This window comes from Festucalex cinctus, chromosome 3, assembly GCF_051991245.1.
Source record: "Festucalex cinctus isolate MCC-2025b chromosome 3, RoL_Fcin_1.0, whole genome shotgun sequence".
Lineage (NCBI taxonomy): Eukaryota > Metazoa > Chordata > Actinopteri > Syngnathiformes > Syngnathidae > Festucalex > Festucalex cinctus.
Window position 1 is genome coordinate 1,317,635 of NC_135413.1, and position 14,994 is coordinate 1,332,628.

General features: G+C 42.1%; 1 protein-coding gene across 7 annotated transcripts in view; it reads right to left on the minus strand.

Moving 5' to 3' along the window:
* cdk10 (cyclin dependent kinase 10) overlaps positions 1–14,994 on the minus strand; it is a 175,147-nt gene that overhangs the window by 143,696 nt on the left and 16,457 nt on the right. For 2 of the 7 annotated variants that reach the window (XM_077518138.1, XM_077518132.1), the window contains exons 1-4: positions 8,388–8,516; positions 7,244–7,316; positions 7,086–7,157; positions 6,848–6,950 (exon numbers count right to left, since the gene is read on the minus strand). In XM_077518138.1, the coding sequence (XP_077374264.1) occupies positions 6,848–6,950; positions 7,086–7,157; positions 7,244–7,316; positions 8,388–8,498 (359 nt within the window). In that variant the 5' untranslated portion in view covers positions 8,499–8,516. The other 5 variants (XM_077518133.1, XM_077518137.1, XM_077518135.1 and 2 more) reach the window with 4 other exon arrangements.

Here is a 14,994-nt window from a genome sequence, read left to right on the forward strand (position 1 = left end):
AGGATCTTTTAAGAAATGCAAAACGACTGTCTTACTGCGTCCAACCTCAGCAGCGATGGCACGTTGTGAGAGGCCTTGTCTATGCAGCTCAACAATCCTGCCACTTTCGAAGGTAGTGAGTTTTTTTTTGCTTTTCCCATCAAAAGGTCTTGACAGTGTGATTACTTGACAGAAAATGACATGGAATCCAAATTTTTGCACAGATTTGGGCTTTTAAAGGATGTGGTCTTAAACTTTTGATCAGCCTATTTCAGTGAAATTGTTCTTTTCAATAAATTGCCTGCTCAAAACATTTGGTCTCTTGTTCCCATTCCTTCTTTTTGCATTCTGAAACTCTACTTAGAACCTTCTTAAGATACAACAGTGCAAAATGCAAATTCTTGCAATTTTTTAACTGGTCTTAAGATTTTGATCAGGAGTGTATATATACACATACATATATATATATACACATACATATATACACATACATATACATATATATATACACATACATATACATATATATATACACACACACATACATATATATATATATACACACATACATATACACATACATATACACACATACATATACACATACATATACACATACATATACACATATATATACACATATATATACACATATATATACACATACTAGAGGTGTGCAAAATTTCCGATTCTTAGATTATTCACGATTCGGCCGTGGGACAATCGAGAACGATTCACAAACGTCCAAATTCCGATTATATAAATATGCCAAGGGAAGCGAAACGAGCGAAAAGTACGCGGAACTGAAACGCAGTAGCGCGCGCGGTCTTCGGGACGCTTTTTGGGACGGACCGAGAGTACACATCCACAACTCACGCCTCGAGATTCAAAACAACAACAAGCATGGCTGAGCTGACCAACCCACCTCTTCGTGAGATCAGACCTGCTCCGAAAAGGCAAACAACTTGAGGCGGAAGTATCAGCTAGCTGGCTGCAGTGCGTCGGTTAGCGTTCTACAGGGCGTCGCGCAGTGATACGAACGAACGAACAAAAAAGTAGTGGCTGGCGGTAATGGCGTCTGACTTTATTCAGAAAAGAGTATTGTGATGGAAATGTATCACGCTTTTGAAAACAAATAGTTTTTAGAAGAAAAACGCTTTATTTCCGAGACCCCAGCCATCTTGCTGGACTATTTTCTTTTTTTATTTTCTTCTCGTCCAACGTCGAACCAGAACTGGTGTCACCGAACGCTGTCAGAAAGAAGTCAGTGCTGATCGCACACACGGGAGGTGAGGATCAAATTGAGATTCATGTTAAAAAAAGCCGAACGATCCCATTAATGTTTACACGTTCATGTTTACACAAGTTAAAAAGCAGAAAAGCACTTGAGGGTTTTTTTTTTTTGTACCTCTGAGAAACTTTAATGTTTACATGTTCATCTTTACACAACTTAAAAAGCAGGAAAGCACTTTTTTTTTTTAGGCATTTGTATTGAAGTAGTAGTTCACATTGTCTTTCATTTATACCTCAATGCACTTTTGAGTGGATAAAAATAATATATTTTTGCTCAGTGCTATGTTTTATTCTGTTGAAGACTGAATATACTTAAAAGCTGTTGTTACAGAATGAGGACTTGAGTATTTTATTTACTGTTTTGAACTGTTAACTTGATACTGAAATAGTAGTTTATGTAGGCCTGAGAGGACTTTTGTACTATTTTTGTAACTAATGTACGAAACATTAAAAGCACAAAAATACATTGTTTTTTTTCTGCTGCCTGGGGGGGAAATCAATAATCGTTTTATAATCGAATCGTAGCCTCTGAATCGTAATCGCAATCGAATCGTGAGGTGCCCCAAGATTCCCACCTCTAACACATACATATACATATATATATACACATACATATATATACATATACATATATATATACACATACATATACATATATATATATACACATACATATACATATATATATATACACATACATATACATATATATATATACACATACATATACATATATATATATACACATACATATACATATATATATATACACATACATATACATATATATATATACACATACATATACATATATATATATACACATACATATACATATATATATACACATACATATACATATATATATACACATACATATACATATATATATACACATACATATACATATATATATATACACATACATATACATATATATATACTAGGGGTGTCACGATTCGCCAACTCCACGATTCGATTTAAATTTCGATTTTGGGGTCACGATTCGATTTTTTTTTCGATTTTTTTTTTTTTTTTTTTTTTTTTCCGCTCCCCCACTTTATAACACAGAGGCATATGCTTCTGTAGGCTAAGGCTAGTCTATGATCATTGGTTCTATTCATTGTACAGTAAATCTTATTTCAAAAGATCGGCTACATATAGGTGATGCAATTTCCATATTATTTTTGTGTAAATTTATGTAATTTATGATAATTGACATTAGGCAGGAATGATCAAATTCAAAGAATTTATTTACAATATAAAGTTAACCGTCTTGTTCTTACTGAAGTGTAAAATAAAAAATAAAAAAAACAAAAACAAAAAGTCACAGTGGGTGCCTGCCATCTATTGACTGTTTTTGGTTACAACAGTGTGCTGTGCGTTCCTCTTAAAATAATGTGCAATGTGCAACAACAACAAAAAATATATTGTATCCAAAGTCATGGAACAAATACAGCCTGAACAAACTATATCCCAACATTTACAGTTGCTGGGCATACTGTAGCGTGGTTCAAGTACACTAATTAAATGTTTGAATCCAGCGTTTTCCAAGGCTGCAGGTCTGCTGCTATAAATAGACCTATGGATCTGGCGTTTCGCGCGAGCTGAAGTGTGTGGAAGTTTCACTGTAAATGAGGATGAAATAGTTGGTTGGACCGTTGTTTTCCCACTTCTAGTTGAATTTGATAAATCTAAATCTTTGTGATGCCTGCGTAAATGTCCCGTCATGTTTGTCGTGTTTCCCGTTGTTACGGCTGGCGGCTCGGGCCCGCCGCCGGCTCCGCTCCCCTAGTATGTATGTGTGTGTTTGTGTCGGCTGGTGCCCGTATAATGGTACTTCAGTTTGAATGCGCCAGCGCGACACTCTGATTGGAGGACTGTGCCAGCGCGACACTCCGATTGGACGACTGTGCCAGCGCGACACTCCGATTGGACGACTGTGCCAGCGCGACGCTATTGTGTATCCGTGTATTATACCCCTATTGGTTATTGTTGTTTCTCCTCCGTTCTGTCAGTTCTGTCAAATGCGGTTATTATTTGTTCACCTTCCACTTTCACTCCCTTGTCAAACCCCTGCCTGAAATTTCAATTAAAACTACTCAGATGTTAAAGTCGACCCGTGTTTATCTACTCTATATTTTCTGTTATTGTGTTACTTCCCTTCCCCTTGACGAGCCGGGCGTAACACCGTGGCCGAGTACAGTACGCGCACATAGCATATCTTGCAACTGTGGTCTTTTTATCGACAACGTGAACGTTGTGGACATAACTCACCGGGAACGCAAAATGTTTCCAAACTGGTGACGAGAGAAGCGGGAGCGGCTTGAAGCACCATTGCTGTGTCTGTCCGCGCTTGCCATCATGACTGCAGGAGAAGTCAGCTAACAAGTGCCGTTAGCTAGTAGCTGAATGGCTGCGTCTCATTTGCTTTCCTGGGAGGTGGCGGTGGCGGCGGTGGCGGCGGGCGGCGGGCGGCGGGCGCGGGGGGGGGGGGGGGACATCGAATCGTGTGTCCTCTCTTCTATTTCGATGCTCGAAATCGTGACGTAATTTCGATCGATTTCGATAAAAAATCGAAATCGTGACACCCTTAGTATATATATATGTATATGTATGTGTGTATATATATATGTATATGTATGTGTATATATATATGTATGTGTATATATGTATGTGTATATATATATATGTATATGTATATATATGTATATGTATATATATGTATATGTATGTATATGTATATATATGTATGTGTATATATTAAGGGTGTCACGATTTCGATTTTTTATCGAAATCGATCGAAATTACATCACGATTTCGAGCATCGAAATAGAAGAGAGGACACACGATTCGATGCCCCCCCCCCCCCCCGCGCCCGCCGCCACCGCCACCTCCCAGGAAAGCAAATGAGACGCAGCCATTCAGCTACTAGCTAACGGCACTTGTTAGCTGACTTCTCCTGCAGTCATGATGGCAAGCGCGGACAGACACAGCAATGGTGCTTCAAGCCGCTCCCGCTTCTCTCGTCACCAGTTTGGAAACATTTTGCGTTCCCGGTGAGTTATGTCCACAACGTTCACGTTGTCGATAAAAAGACCACAGTTGCAAGATATGCTATGTGCGCGTACTGTACTCGGCCACGGTGTTACGCCCGGCTCGTCAAGGGGAAGGGAAGTAACACAATAACAGAAAATATAGAGTAGATAAACACGGGTCGACTTTAACATCTGAGTAGTTTTAATTGAAATTTCAGGCAGGGGTTTGACAAGGGAGTGAAAGTGGAAGGTGAACAAATAATAACCGCATTTGACAGAACTGACAGAACGGAGGAGAAACAACAATAACCAATAGGGGTATAATACACGGATACACAATAGCGTCGCGCTGGCACAGTCGTCCAATCGGAGTGTCGCGCTGGCACAGTCGTCCAATCGGAGTGTCGCGCTGGCACAGTCCTCCAATCAGAGTGTCGCGCTGGCGCATTCAAACTGAAGTACCATTATACGGGCACCAGCCGACACAAACACACACATACATACTAGGGGAGCGGAGCCGGCGGCGGGCCCGAGCCGCCAGCCGTAACAACGGGAAACACGACAAACATGACGGGACATTTACGCAGGCATCACAAAGATTTAGATTTATCAAATTCAACTAGAAGTGGGAAAACAACGGTCCAACCAACTATTTCATCCTCATTTACAGTGAAACTTCCACACACTTCAGCTCGCGCGAAACGCCAGATCCATAGGTCTATTTATAGCAGCAGACCTGCAGCCTTGGAAAACGCTGGATTCAAACATTTAATTAGTGTACTTGAACCACGCTACAGTATGCCCAGCAACTGTAAATGTTGGGATATAGTTTGTTCAGGCTGTATTTGTTCCATGACTTTGGATACAATATATTTTTTGTTGTTGTTGCACATTGCACATTATTTTAAGAGGAACGCACAGCACACTGTTGTAACCAAAAACAGTCAATAGATGACAGGCACCCACTGTGACTTTTTGTTTTTGTTTTTTTATTTTTTATTTTACACTTCAGTAAGAACAAGACGGTTAACTTTATATTGTAAATAAATTCTTTGAATTTGATCATTCCTGCCTAATGTCAATTATTATATATTACATAAATTTACACAAAAATAATATGGAAATTGCATCACCTATATGTAGCCGATCTTTTGAAATAAGATTTACTGTACAATGAATAGAACCAATGATCATAGACTAGCCTTAGCCTACAGAAGCATATGCCTCTGTGTTATAAAGTGGGGGAGCGGAAAAAAAAAAAAAAAAAAAAAAAAAATCGGAAAAAAAATCGAATCGTGACCCCAAAATCGAAATTTAAATCGAATCGTGGAGTTGGCGAATCGTGACACCCCTAATATATACACACATACATATACACATACATATACATATATATATACACACATACATATACATATATATATATACACACATACATATACACATACATATACATATATATATATACACATACATATACATATATATATACACACATATATATATACACACATACATATATATACACATACATATATACACATACATATACATATATATATACATATATATATACACATATATATACACATATATATATATACATACATATACACATACATATACATATATATATATACATATACATACATATACACATACATATACATATATATATATACATATACATATACATACATATACACATACATATATATATATACATATACATATACATACATATACACATACATATACATATATATATATACATATACACATATACACATACATATACATATATATATATACATATACACATATACATATACACATATATATATATATATATATATATATATATATATATATATATATATATATATATAATGGCGGTGTCATCCCAGCTGCCACTCAGCCTCAGCACCCAGAAATCCATGCACCAGGTGGGGTACCATGGTCAACCAAAGCATGCTAGGAACAGCAAAGCTTCACTCTAATTTGGCTTGTCGGCGGTCAAATCTCACTTGCTTCCACCCAAACCCGGAAATGTAGCGTGAATGAATTCCAGCGCGAGTACGTGACATCAGTACGCTGGTTGTGCCTACATTCCTGCGTTCAAGTGTGCCATGGTAAATTATCAACACATCTACCCCAGCACAGTCACAACTTGCTTTGGACGTGTTTTGGACCATGTCACTGACTTAACATGAATCGGCGCAGTCACTGAGTTCACTGATTCACTGACTCTCCAGACATCTAGAACCGTAAAATGGATATATTATCTCATAGGACCTCCACGATTCACGTAGGTAACCTATTTTGGATTTAAGATGGAGAATTTCGCCGAAAGGTGAGGGATTTTCATGCCTGAGATTGATTTTTAAAATGTGTGGACAAGGCCTAAGTTGCCGACCCCTGTTTTATGGGAATAAAAATTGTGTTATGATGTCAAGCTTTGTTTCCATTGTGGTTAAGAGATTAACTATTCACTGGTTCTGAGGCTCCCATATTCAAATAGTTTTACGATTACTGACCTTTCAAGGTGGCTGCCCACAACAACCTCTTTCAGCTCTACTATGTTGGGATGTCGGAGCCGCAGCAATAGGGTGATCTCTCTGAGGCTGCTGATGGGAATCCCTGACATGCAAACACACGCACATTCTTCCAGTTTTAGCACAAATGCATGCAAAAACTACAAATTACAAATACTTTGAAAATACTGCTAGTATGGTGTTGAAAAATTAACAGACAAGCACATTCCTGTGGAATTACCATCTTTTTCTTTATCCATCCGAACCTTCTTCAGTGCTACTATTTCATCATATTTGGTGTCACGAGCACGGTCTGTAAGAAAAATGGTAACAAGTGATTTTACAGAGGAGCTTTGAATAAGAACTGCATCTTCCCTCCAAGATATGTAAATGACTTACAAACAATGCCATAGGTTCCTTCGCCTATCCGGTTGAGCTTTTCAAAACATCGAACACTTCTACACCTCCCAAACTAGGATAAAAAGAAGAAAGTTAGCATTCTGGACCATAAAAAAAGGCATTAAACTGCCTCAAAAACAATGTCATGATTCATTCATTCATTTTCTAAGCTACTTATTCTCACTAAGGTCAAGGGTATGCTGGAGCCTACCCCAGCAGACTTGGGCCTGAGGTGAGCAATGAACTGGTCATCAGCCAATCACTGGACAACTATTCATCTATCCCCATGCAGTCACGGGGCGAATATGCAAACTCCACACACAAAGGCTGAAGCCCAGATTCGAACCCACGACCACTGAACTGCGAGTAGCCCTGGATGCAGAGCCACACTCCGAGGCGTGCCGCCACGCGGGGTGGACTTAAACATTTGACTCCGCCCACATGGATTTTACAAAATGGTTTAAACTTCTTTAATATTTAAAAAAGAAAAAAAAAATAAGTTTGCTGATTTAATGATGCGCCGTCTTAATACGTAAAGTTATTTTTTTAAACACATTATGGAGTAGGGGTGTGAATTGCCTAGTACCTGGCGATGAGATCCATATCACGATTCATAGGTCACCGATTTGATAACGATTAATCAGGAAACTAATCTATAAGTTGATTATAGCGATTTTTTTCGACTCACATTTAGAAAAAAGTATCTGTAAATTTGTACATGTACACTGTTAGATTTGTATTAATCTGAAACTTGAGGCTTATAACCGTGACCCACTGTACACAAACAGTTTGCAATCTGTTTCACATTTGAACAGCATTGAAATAAAAATATTAAGGCTGTATGTTCCATTAATATAACATTCTTTAATATAACATTCTTTAATGCTTGGTGTGAACCTGCTAAAACAACTGCAGGACACTGCAGGGCATTAAATGTAAAAAAATAAAAAACATCCAAAAGGATGTAAAATACATCAATAAATGAAGTTATAAAAAGTAAATATTGTTTTCTGCACCATTGATACAATTTGCATAATCAACTCAAAATGTCTTCACCACAACCATAGGAGAGGAAAAAAAAAAAAAGAAAAGAAAAAAAGATGTTCAAGACTTTTTTTCGAACACAACAACTGTACAACATTACTTTAGTGCAGTGCTTCTCAAATAGTGGGGCGGGCGGGGCGGGGCTGCCTGGGATGCAGAGGAACTGACGGGCTACAGTGGAAATATGTGGATGGGCCCCTTCATGGTCCATCCACTAATTGAGAGGATCACCATTTAGGGGCAAGGGAGATTCCATCCTAAACTTCTTCACCTCATCTTCTGCGGATTCTTGATCAGTTTTTTTGTTTGTGTCGTTACTGTGAGCGGTGAATGTTGGACCAAGGAGATCAGCTCAAGCACAAGATGCTCTGGGTCTCTTGATGGTTGGCTCAATGATTGGAGCAGGTCCATCTTGATCCTCTTCTACATCCTGAAAAAAGAAAGATTTTCAAATTCGTATTAGTACAAGTAAAACCACTTAAACACAAGTACAGAACAGATTACTAATGCAACTAAGGTGTACAATGGAAAGCAAGCACTATACCACCTATAGAGTTAATATGCAAGTTTTTTTTATTAAATTTACTTACACTGTTCTTTTCCATCACTGCCAACACAGCATCAGTCAGCCTAGAGTAGATGTGGGCACTATCTCAGTCAGACAGAGAGTAAATTCTTGAAGCGTGGATCCACTGCAGATGCCATGCAAAGTGTCTCCTTCTCATTGGCATATCTTTTTGACATATCTTGTGCTATTACTCTCTTGATGTCCCTAATTGTATCTGAATCTTCAGTTTTCTTCTGTGCCCATGATCAGCTTGGCATGAATTGGTGTAATGACTGACAAAGTTTGACAAAGTTGGCATGCTCTCCTCAGACATCACTAATGTTGCATCCTTCATTGGCTTCAGTGCTTTCAGTATCTCCTCTGCACGTGATGTCACTTTCACTCAATGTAAATACTTCCATTTAATTCTTTCTCACTTCATTGGAAAGGAGTGCTGCAGCTGGTTGCTGCTCTAAATATCTCTCAGTCATGTCGTAAGAACTGTTCCATCTTGTAACATCTGTAATTAATCTATGGTTTGGTAGCTGCAGTTGGGCTTGTTTGACCTGTAGCTGGTAACTTGCAACTGTACTCCGCCTGAAGAATCCAGTAACACTGCCATACCAGTTCAGTGAGTGAGTGATTGTAGTCTTGCCACGAGTGATTCACAATTTGCCAAAGAAGGAACTATTCACAGAAACGCCACTACTTCCGTGCTGGCGGGGACAAGCTTTCATTATCATGTGTTTCTCCAAGCTAACGGCCAATGTGGTGTCCGTCCACGTCCTAGGTTGGAGGCAAATGCATAAAAACAAAATAGAGCGAGTGACAGTCTCTCTCTCACCAGCACATGACTCAACTCAACTCAACTCATAAAGCGCTTTAAGAACAGGCGTTGCTGTATACAAAGTGCTGTACGTAAACATCAGTTTTGCAGTAAACAAGAACAAAGCAAACATTTTGAAGTGTGAATACAGGTTGTTGTTGTTTTTTTACAAGTAAATACATTATACATCAGTGAACAAATAAGAAGTAGTGAATAAAGAGATAAATAAATACGGTTAATGTACAGGTTGATGTTATTTCCTGCTTGGCATTGCTGCCTGTCGCACCTCCTCCGGTGCCCATGGGTCAGCTGCAGGGTCATCAGCCAGGAACCACCAGTCATTGACGTTTCGCCCCTTTAATCCTGGAACGTCTCCTGGTGGCGGAGCAGTGACAGGGACGTCTCCCTGTCACCCCCTGCAGCTGATGTCGGGGTTAGCTCTTTCCCCAGCTCCTGTCCTTCCTCCTCAGCCAGAGCCAAAAGCTGCCTTTCTCTGCCTCCTCTGCCAGATCTTTTATTGCCTTTCGGAGCTTCCCTCCAGTCACTCCTGCGTCCCTCTAGAGGCGTGTGGCAGACAGCCCCACATAGCCTCGGCAACCAACTTCTACTGGATAGATGGTGGTCTTCCAGCCTACTTCCCGGCACTCAGCAGCCAGCTCCGAGTACTTGGCCTTCTTGCACTCAAATGCGGCCTCGATCTCCCCCTCTGCTGGTACAGCCAGCTCGATGAGGTGAACAACTCTTGCCTCGGTGGACCACACTACGATGTCAGGGCGGAGAGACATAGTGATGATCTCTGTGGGGAACCGGAGCTGCCTATTGAGGTCAACCCTCATGTTCCACTCATGGCTGGGGGAAAAGGGCCTTGTGATGTTTCTTGGCCTGGTGTACCTTTGCCCCCCTTCTGTGACAAAGCTGGTAAATTTCTCTGCCGATGGTGATTTTTGCAGCCCTGTCGACACCCCTCCAGCACCTCAGCTAGCTTCCTCAGGACCTGGTCATGGCGCCATCTATAGCGCCCCTGAGAGAGTGCAGTCTTGCAGCCCGACAAGATGTGCTGGAGGCTTGCGTTGGGAGCGCTGCAGAGTGAGCAATATTCCTCATTGCCGAACTATTGGTGAAGATTACGAGGACAGGGAAGCGTGTCATAAGTTGCACGAATGAGGAAGCTGATCCTTGCCTGTGGGATCTTCCACAGGTCGGACCAACTGATGTTTCGGTTGACAACTCCCTCCCATGTTGTCCAGCTTCCTTGTCCCCTGTGACACGGCCTTGATCTTGTAGCGCTCCTCCTCCATCCTTGCCACCTCCGCCACCACCATCTGCTTTTGCTCGTTGCGGTTTGCCTTGGACCAGAAGCGTGGTGCTTCTCCCCATCCTAGGCCTGCTCTTCCTGCCTGGACTCTGCCCAGGATCTCTTGGTGATGCAGCCTACTGACAGCTTGGTCAACCTCAGACTGGGCGTTCCACTTTCGGCCAGTAGGAACCTTCGTGTTGGCGTTCCTCACTGACTGATCAGTGGACTCTCTTAGCTCGAGAACCAGCCTGGACTTCTCTTGCATGTAGCCCAAACTGATAGACTGCAGGGGCAACTGCAGTGCGTTCTTCCCAAAGAGACCCGTCTCAGAAAGGCACCGTGGCAGTCACAGCCACTTTCTGATGAATGAACTGGCTTTTCCATCCATCTTACTCACGGCGGATGAGGGGATCTCGCTCATTTTCAAGGGCCACATCACCCTCCTGTAGAGTACGAACTGGTAGCACCAGACTTTGTACTTCCCAGGGAGCTGGCTTTGGTCGATTCTTGACAGGCCGTCTGTGAGCTGTTTCATGATGGTCCTCCCCATCTGTTTGTCAGACAGCTCTGCAGTGTACTGCCTCCCCAGGCTTTTGATGGGTTGTTCAGACAAGAGGGGGATTTTCTCTCCCCCGACGACAAAGATGGTGTTGTCGTTCCTGACTCCCCTTCTGAGTGACAGGCTACGGGATTTGGAGGGTTTGATCCTCATTCTGGCCCATGACATCAACTCATCCACCCTTCTCTGCAGTCGGGATGTACATGCTGCTGTCTGCAGGAGGCTGGTGACGTCGTCCATGTAGCACCTCAATGGGGGTAATCTCTGTCCAGATGGTAGTTTGGTTCCTCCAACCATTTGCCTTGCTCCGATGAGAATTATCTCAAAGGCTGCCACAAATAAGACTGGAGAAATGGCACACCCCATTGCGATTCCCACTTCGAGCTGCTGCCACCCGGTGGTGAAATCCTGGAGGGCAAAGCACATCTGCAGATCGCTGAAGTATCGCGCTATTAGCTTCTTGATGCAGGGAGGCATGTGGAAGAACTCCAGGGCGTAGTTGATCAGCTGGTGTGGGACCGATCCGTACGCATTAGCGAGGTCAAGCCAGATGACGTGCATCGGTCTTCTCCCGCTTGGCCTTCTGGATCTGGTCCCAGATCATCGTAGAGTGCTCTAAACACCCTGGGAAACCTGGGACTCCTGCTTTCTGGCAATTGGTGTCGATGTAACAATTGTCTAGCAGGTAGGAGGTCATCCTTCTGGCCAGCACTGGGAAGAAGATCTTTCCTTCTACATTCAGCAGGGCGATGCTTCTGAACTGGCTGATTTCTTTGGAGTTCTCTTCCTTTGGAATGAAGACCGCTACGGCCCTTTGCCACTCTGATGGGATGAGTTGCTTTTTCCAGGCAGTTCTCATTAGGTGCCAGAGAAGCTCTAGTACCTTGGGGCAGTTCTTATAAAGCTTGTAGGGCATTCCGTTGGGGCCTGGTGCTGATGATGGTCTTGCTTTCTTCACAGCTTGTCTGACCTCGCTGAGTTTCAGGGGCATGATGTTGAACTCAGTCGTCGGTGGCGCAGGCTGAGGCACGTACCCTGGTGTACCTAATGGGACGTTTCTCAGCAGATCACTGTACTGCCTTTTATATACAATTATTATTACAATTATTATTATTATTACAGTTGAATATAAAAAGTAACTTCATAAAAAAAAAAAGCACATTCCTTTTGTTTTTTTGTTTGTTTTTTTTTGTCACGGCGTCCGGGTGGGGTGGGGCTGAACGATTCGGGGAACTAATCTTTTGAACGGTTCTTTTAAATGAACTGATTCTAGTGATTCAGTTCACCTAAAAGAACTGTAATGCCCATCACTACGCAACAGTCATGTTTGGCGCATTATCGGTCACCACCACCGGATTTTTATCACTCAGACCGCATTCATCCACAGCTGCACGCAGTAAAGCCGCGATATTCTCTCCTGTGTGGCTGGCAGCGTAAATTCACTAAAGTGTTGGCGTGGTGGTATGGAGTAACGTGGCTCCTAAGTGTTCATCAGGTTACGAAAGCCTTCACCTTCCACGAAGCTGAGAGGGCGCATGTCTTTGCACATGCAGTAAATCACTGAATGTGTTATTTTGGTCGTACGAGGTGAGCCTGAAAGGAATTTGGCAGAATGAGCTTGTTCAATAGTTAGTTGAGGCGAGGTAGGCGTTTGTTTATTTGTCATCTCCACTCCGCTGTGGTGTCTTGCAACGTGCGCACAAAGTTTAATGATGTTGCCGCAGTGTTTGATTTTCCCACGGCAGTGTTTGCAAATAGCGTACCTCTTATCCTAGTCCATGCTTCCGTCTTCTTTGCCATAAAAGCCAAAGTGAGTCCAAAACTCAGCTTTATAGACATTCATTGGAGCCGCTCGAATTTCCTTCTAGCTTTGCTGTACTGTCCTGTAAACTCGCAAGATTGTATTGTAGAAGACTCTACACTGGACAATTCTCGCGAGATGTCAGCGTTACTCTGGCGCAGTAAGGCGCGCTCAACTGTGATATGCTGTCACCTAGTGGGCGGGAACTTAGGTGCGGCACATAAATTAGATGTTGTATTGCATATTTCCATCAAAAAATATTGTTTAAATATTGATATGGCCTCAAAATGGATTGATACGTGAATTGCACGCTGTAATATCGCCATATATCACCAATCGGCATGGGACGATATCAGATTTTGACGGTATGATAACCTTGAGCAAACATATCGCGATGTCACAGTATCACGGTATTGAATTTAAAGCTCTAAAATTTATTAATTGCGAATAAGGCTGCATTTTGAGTTGATTAAACGTTCAAGTTCAACTGAAGACTGCATTCTCTCTTACCGGAGCACCCCATAGTGGTTAATCAATCCTAAATAACCAGTACAGAGGTTAAATCCTCAACAAAGGTCCTTCGAGCCAGATATTTAACTGCTATTGGACATGTCTTCAGTGGAGAACTTGACGTCAACTCCCGATCCTGATGTTCAGCAACAACATAGGAGACAGCTTCACAACAATATTCACAACAATATTGATTTCATTCCCATAAATCAATCACCGCAGCAGTCTCCGTCCACGGCTTCCTATCCTATCCAGCTAGATTGAGCTGTCCTCCAGCTTCGCCTCAAGCTTCGTCAATCTACAGTCCGCCTCACTATGCGACCGTACCCAAGTCGTCAGGTCCATCCATTCCAGTAGTGAATCATAATCACCTAAAGGTCCAGCCACAGCTGCCAACAAGTCAGATCATGACTCCACGAAACTTCGATCTGCCACAACGTTCAATATATGGCGTGCCAAAGCCCAAAATCCCCAACTTCACTACAGATAGTGAGAGGGAGTTTGCCAACCTCAAGCGAGCCCTCGATAATCTACTTGAACCATACCCTGAACTTTCTGAAAAATATAATTACTATGTGTTACTGGAGCACCTTGAACTGCCTGAAGCGCAGATGATTGGCCAGTCATGCCGTCATGATCCATTCCCGTACTCTGCTACTATGCAAGCTTTACAACTTCAGTATGGACAGCCCCACCAGCTGGCACAAAGCGAGATGCACGCACATTTCAAAGCTTCGCCCTCAGGGTTCACCTCCTAGTTAGCATGCTACTTTCCTATCTGCTTGTGATCTGTGTGTTGTGGCTCAGGTCTTACTGAGGGAAAAAACGGGTGTTAAGATGGGATAACTGTACTGTACACAGTCTCCCCACAGACTAAATGTCATTGCATGGAATTAAATTGCTGTTCCCATGTCGATCGCTAACTGAGTAAGCTACCCAAGTACCTCAGAGATGGCTTCATTGAATATCTCCAGCTAACAGGGAAGCTCAACACCATGAGTCTCAACCCTTACAACCTGCAAGATTTAAATGGATGGCTTCAAGGGAAAGCTCAACAACAGCGCCTCTCAAGTAGATTAGTTCAGCGCTACCAGGTGGAGAAACCAAGCAATGATGGGAAAGAGAAGACCCCATTTAATAAGGGCAAAGGTCAGAGCATATCTGTGT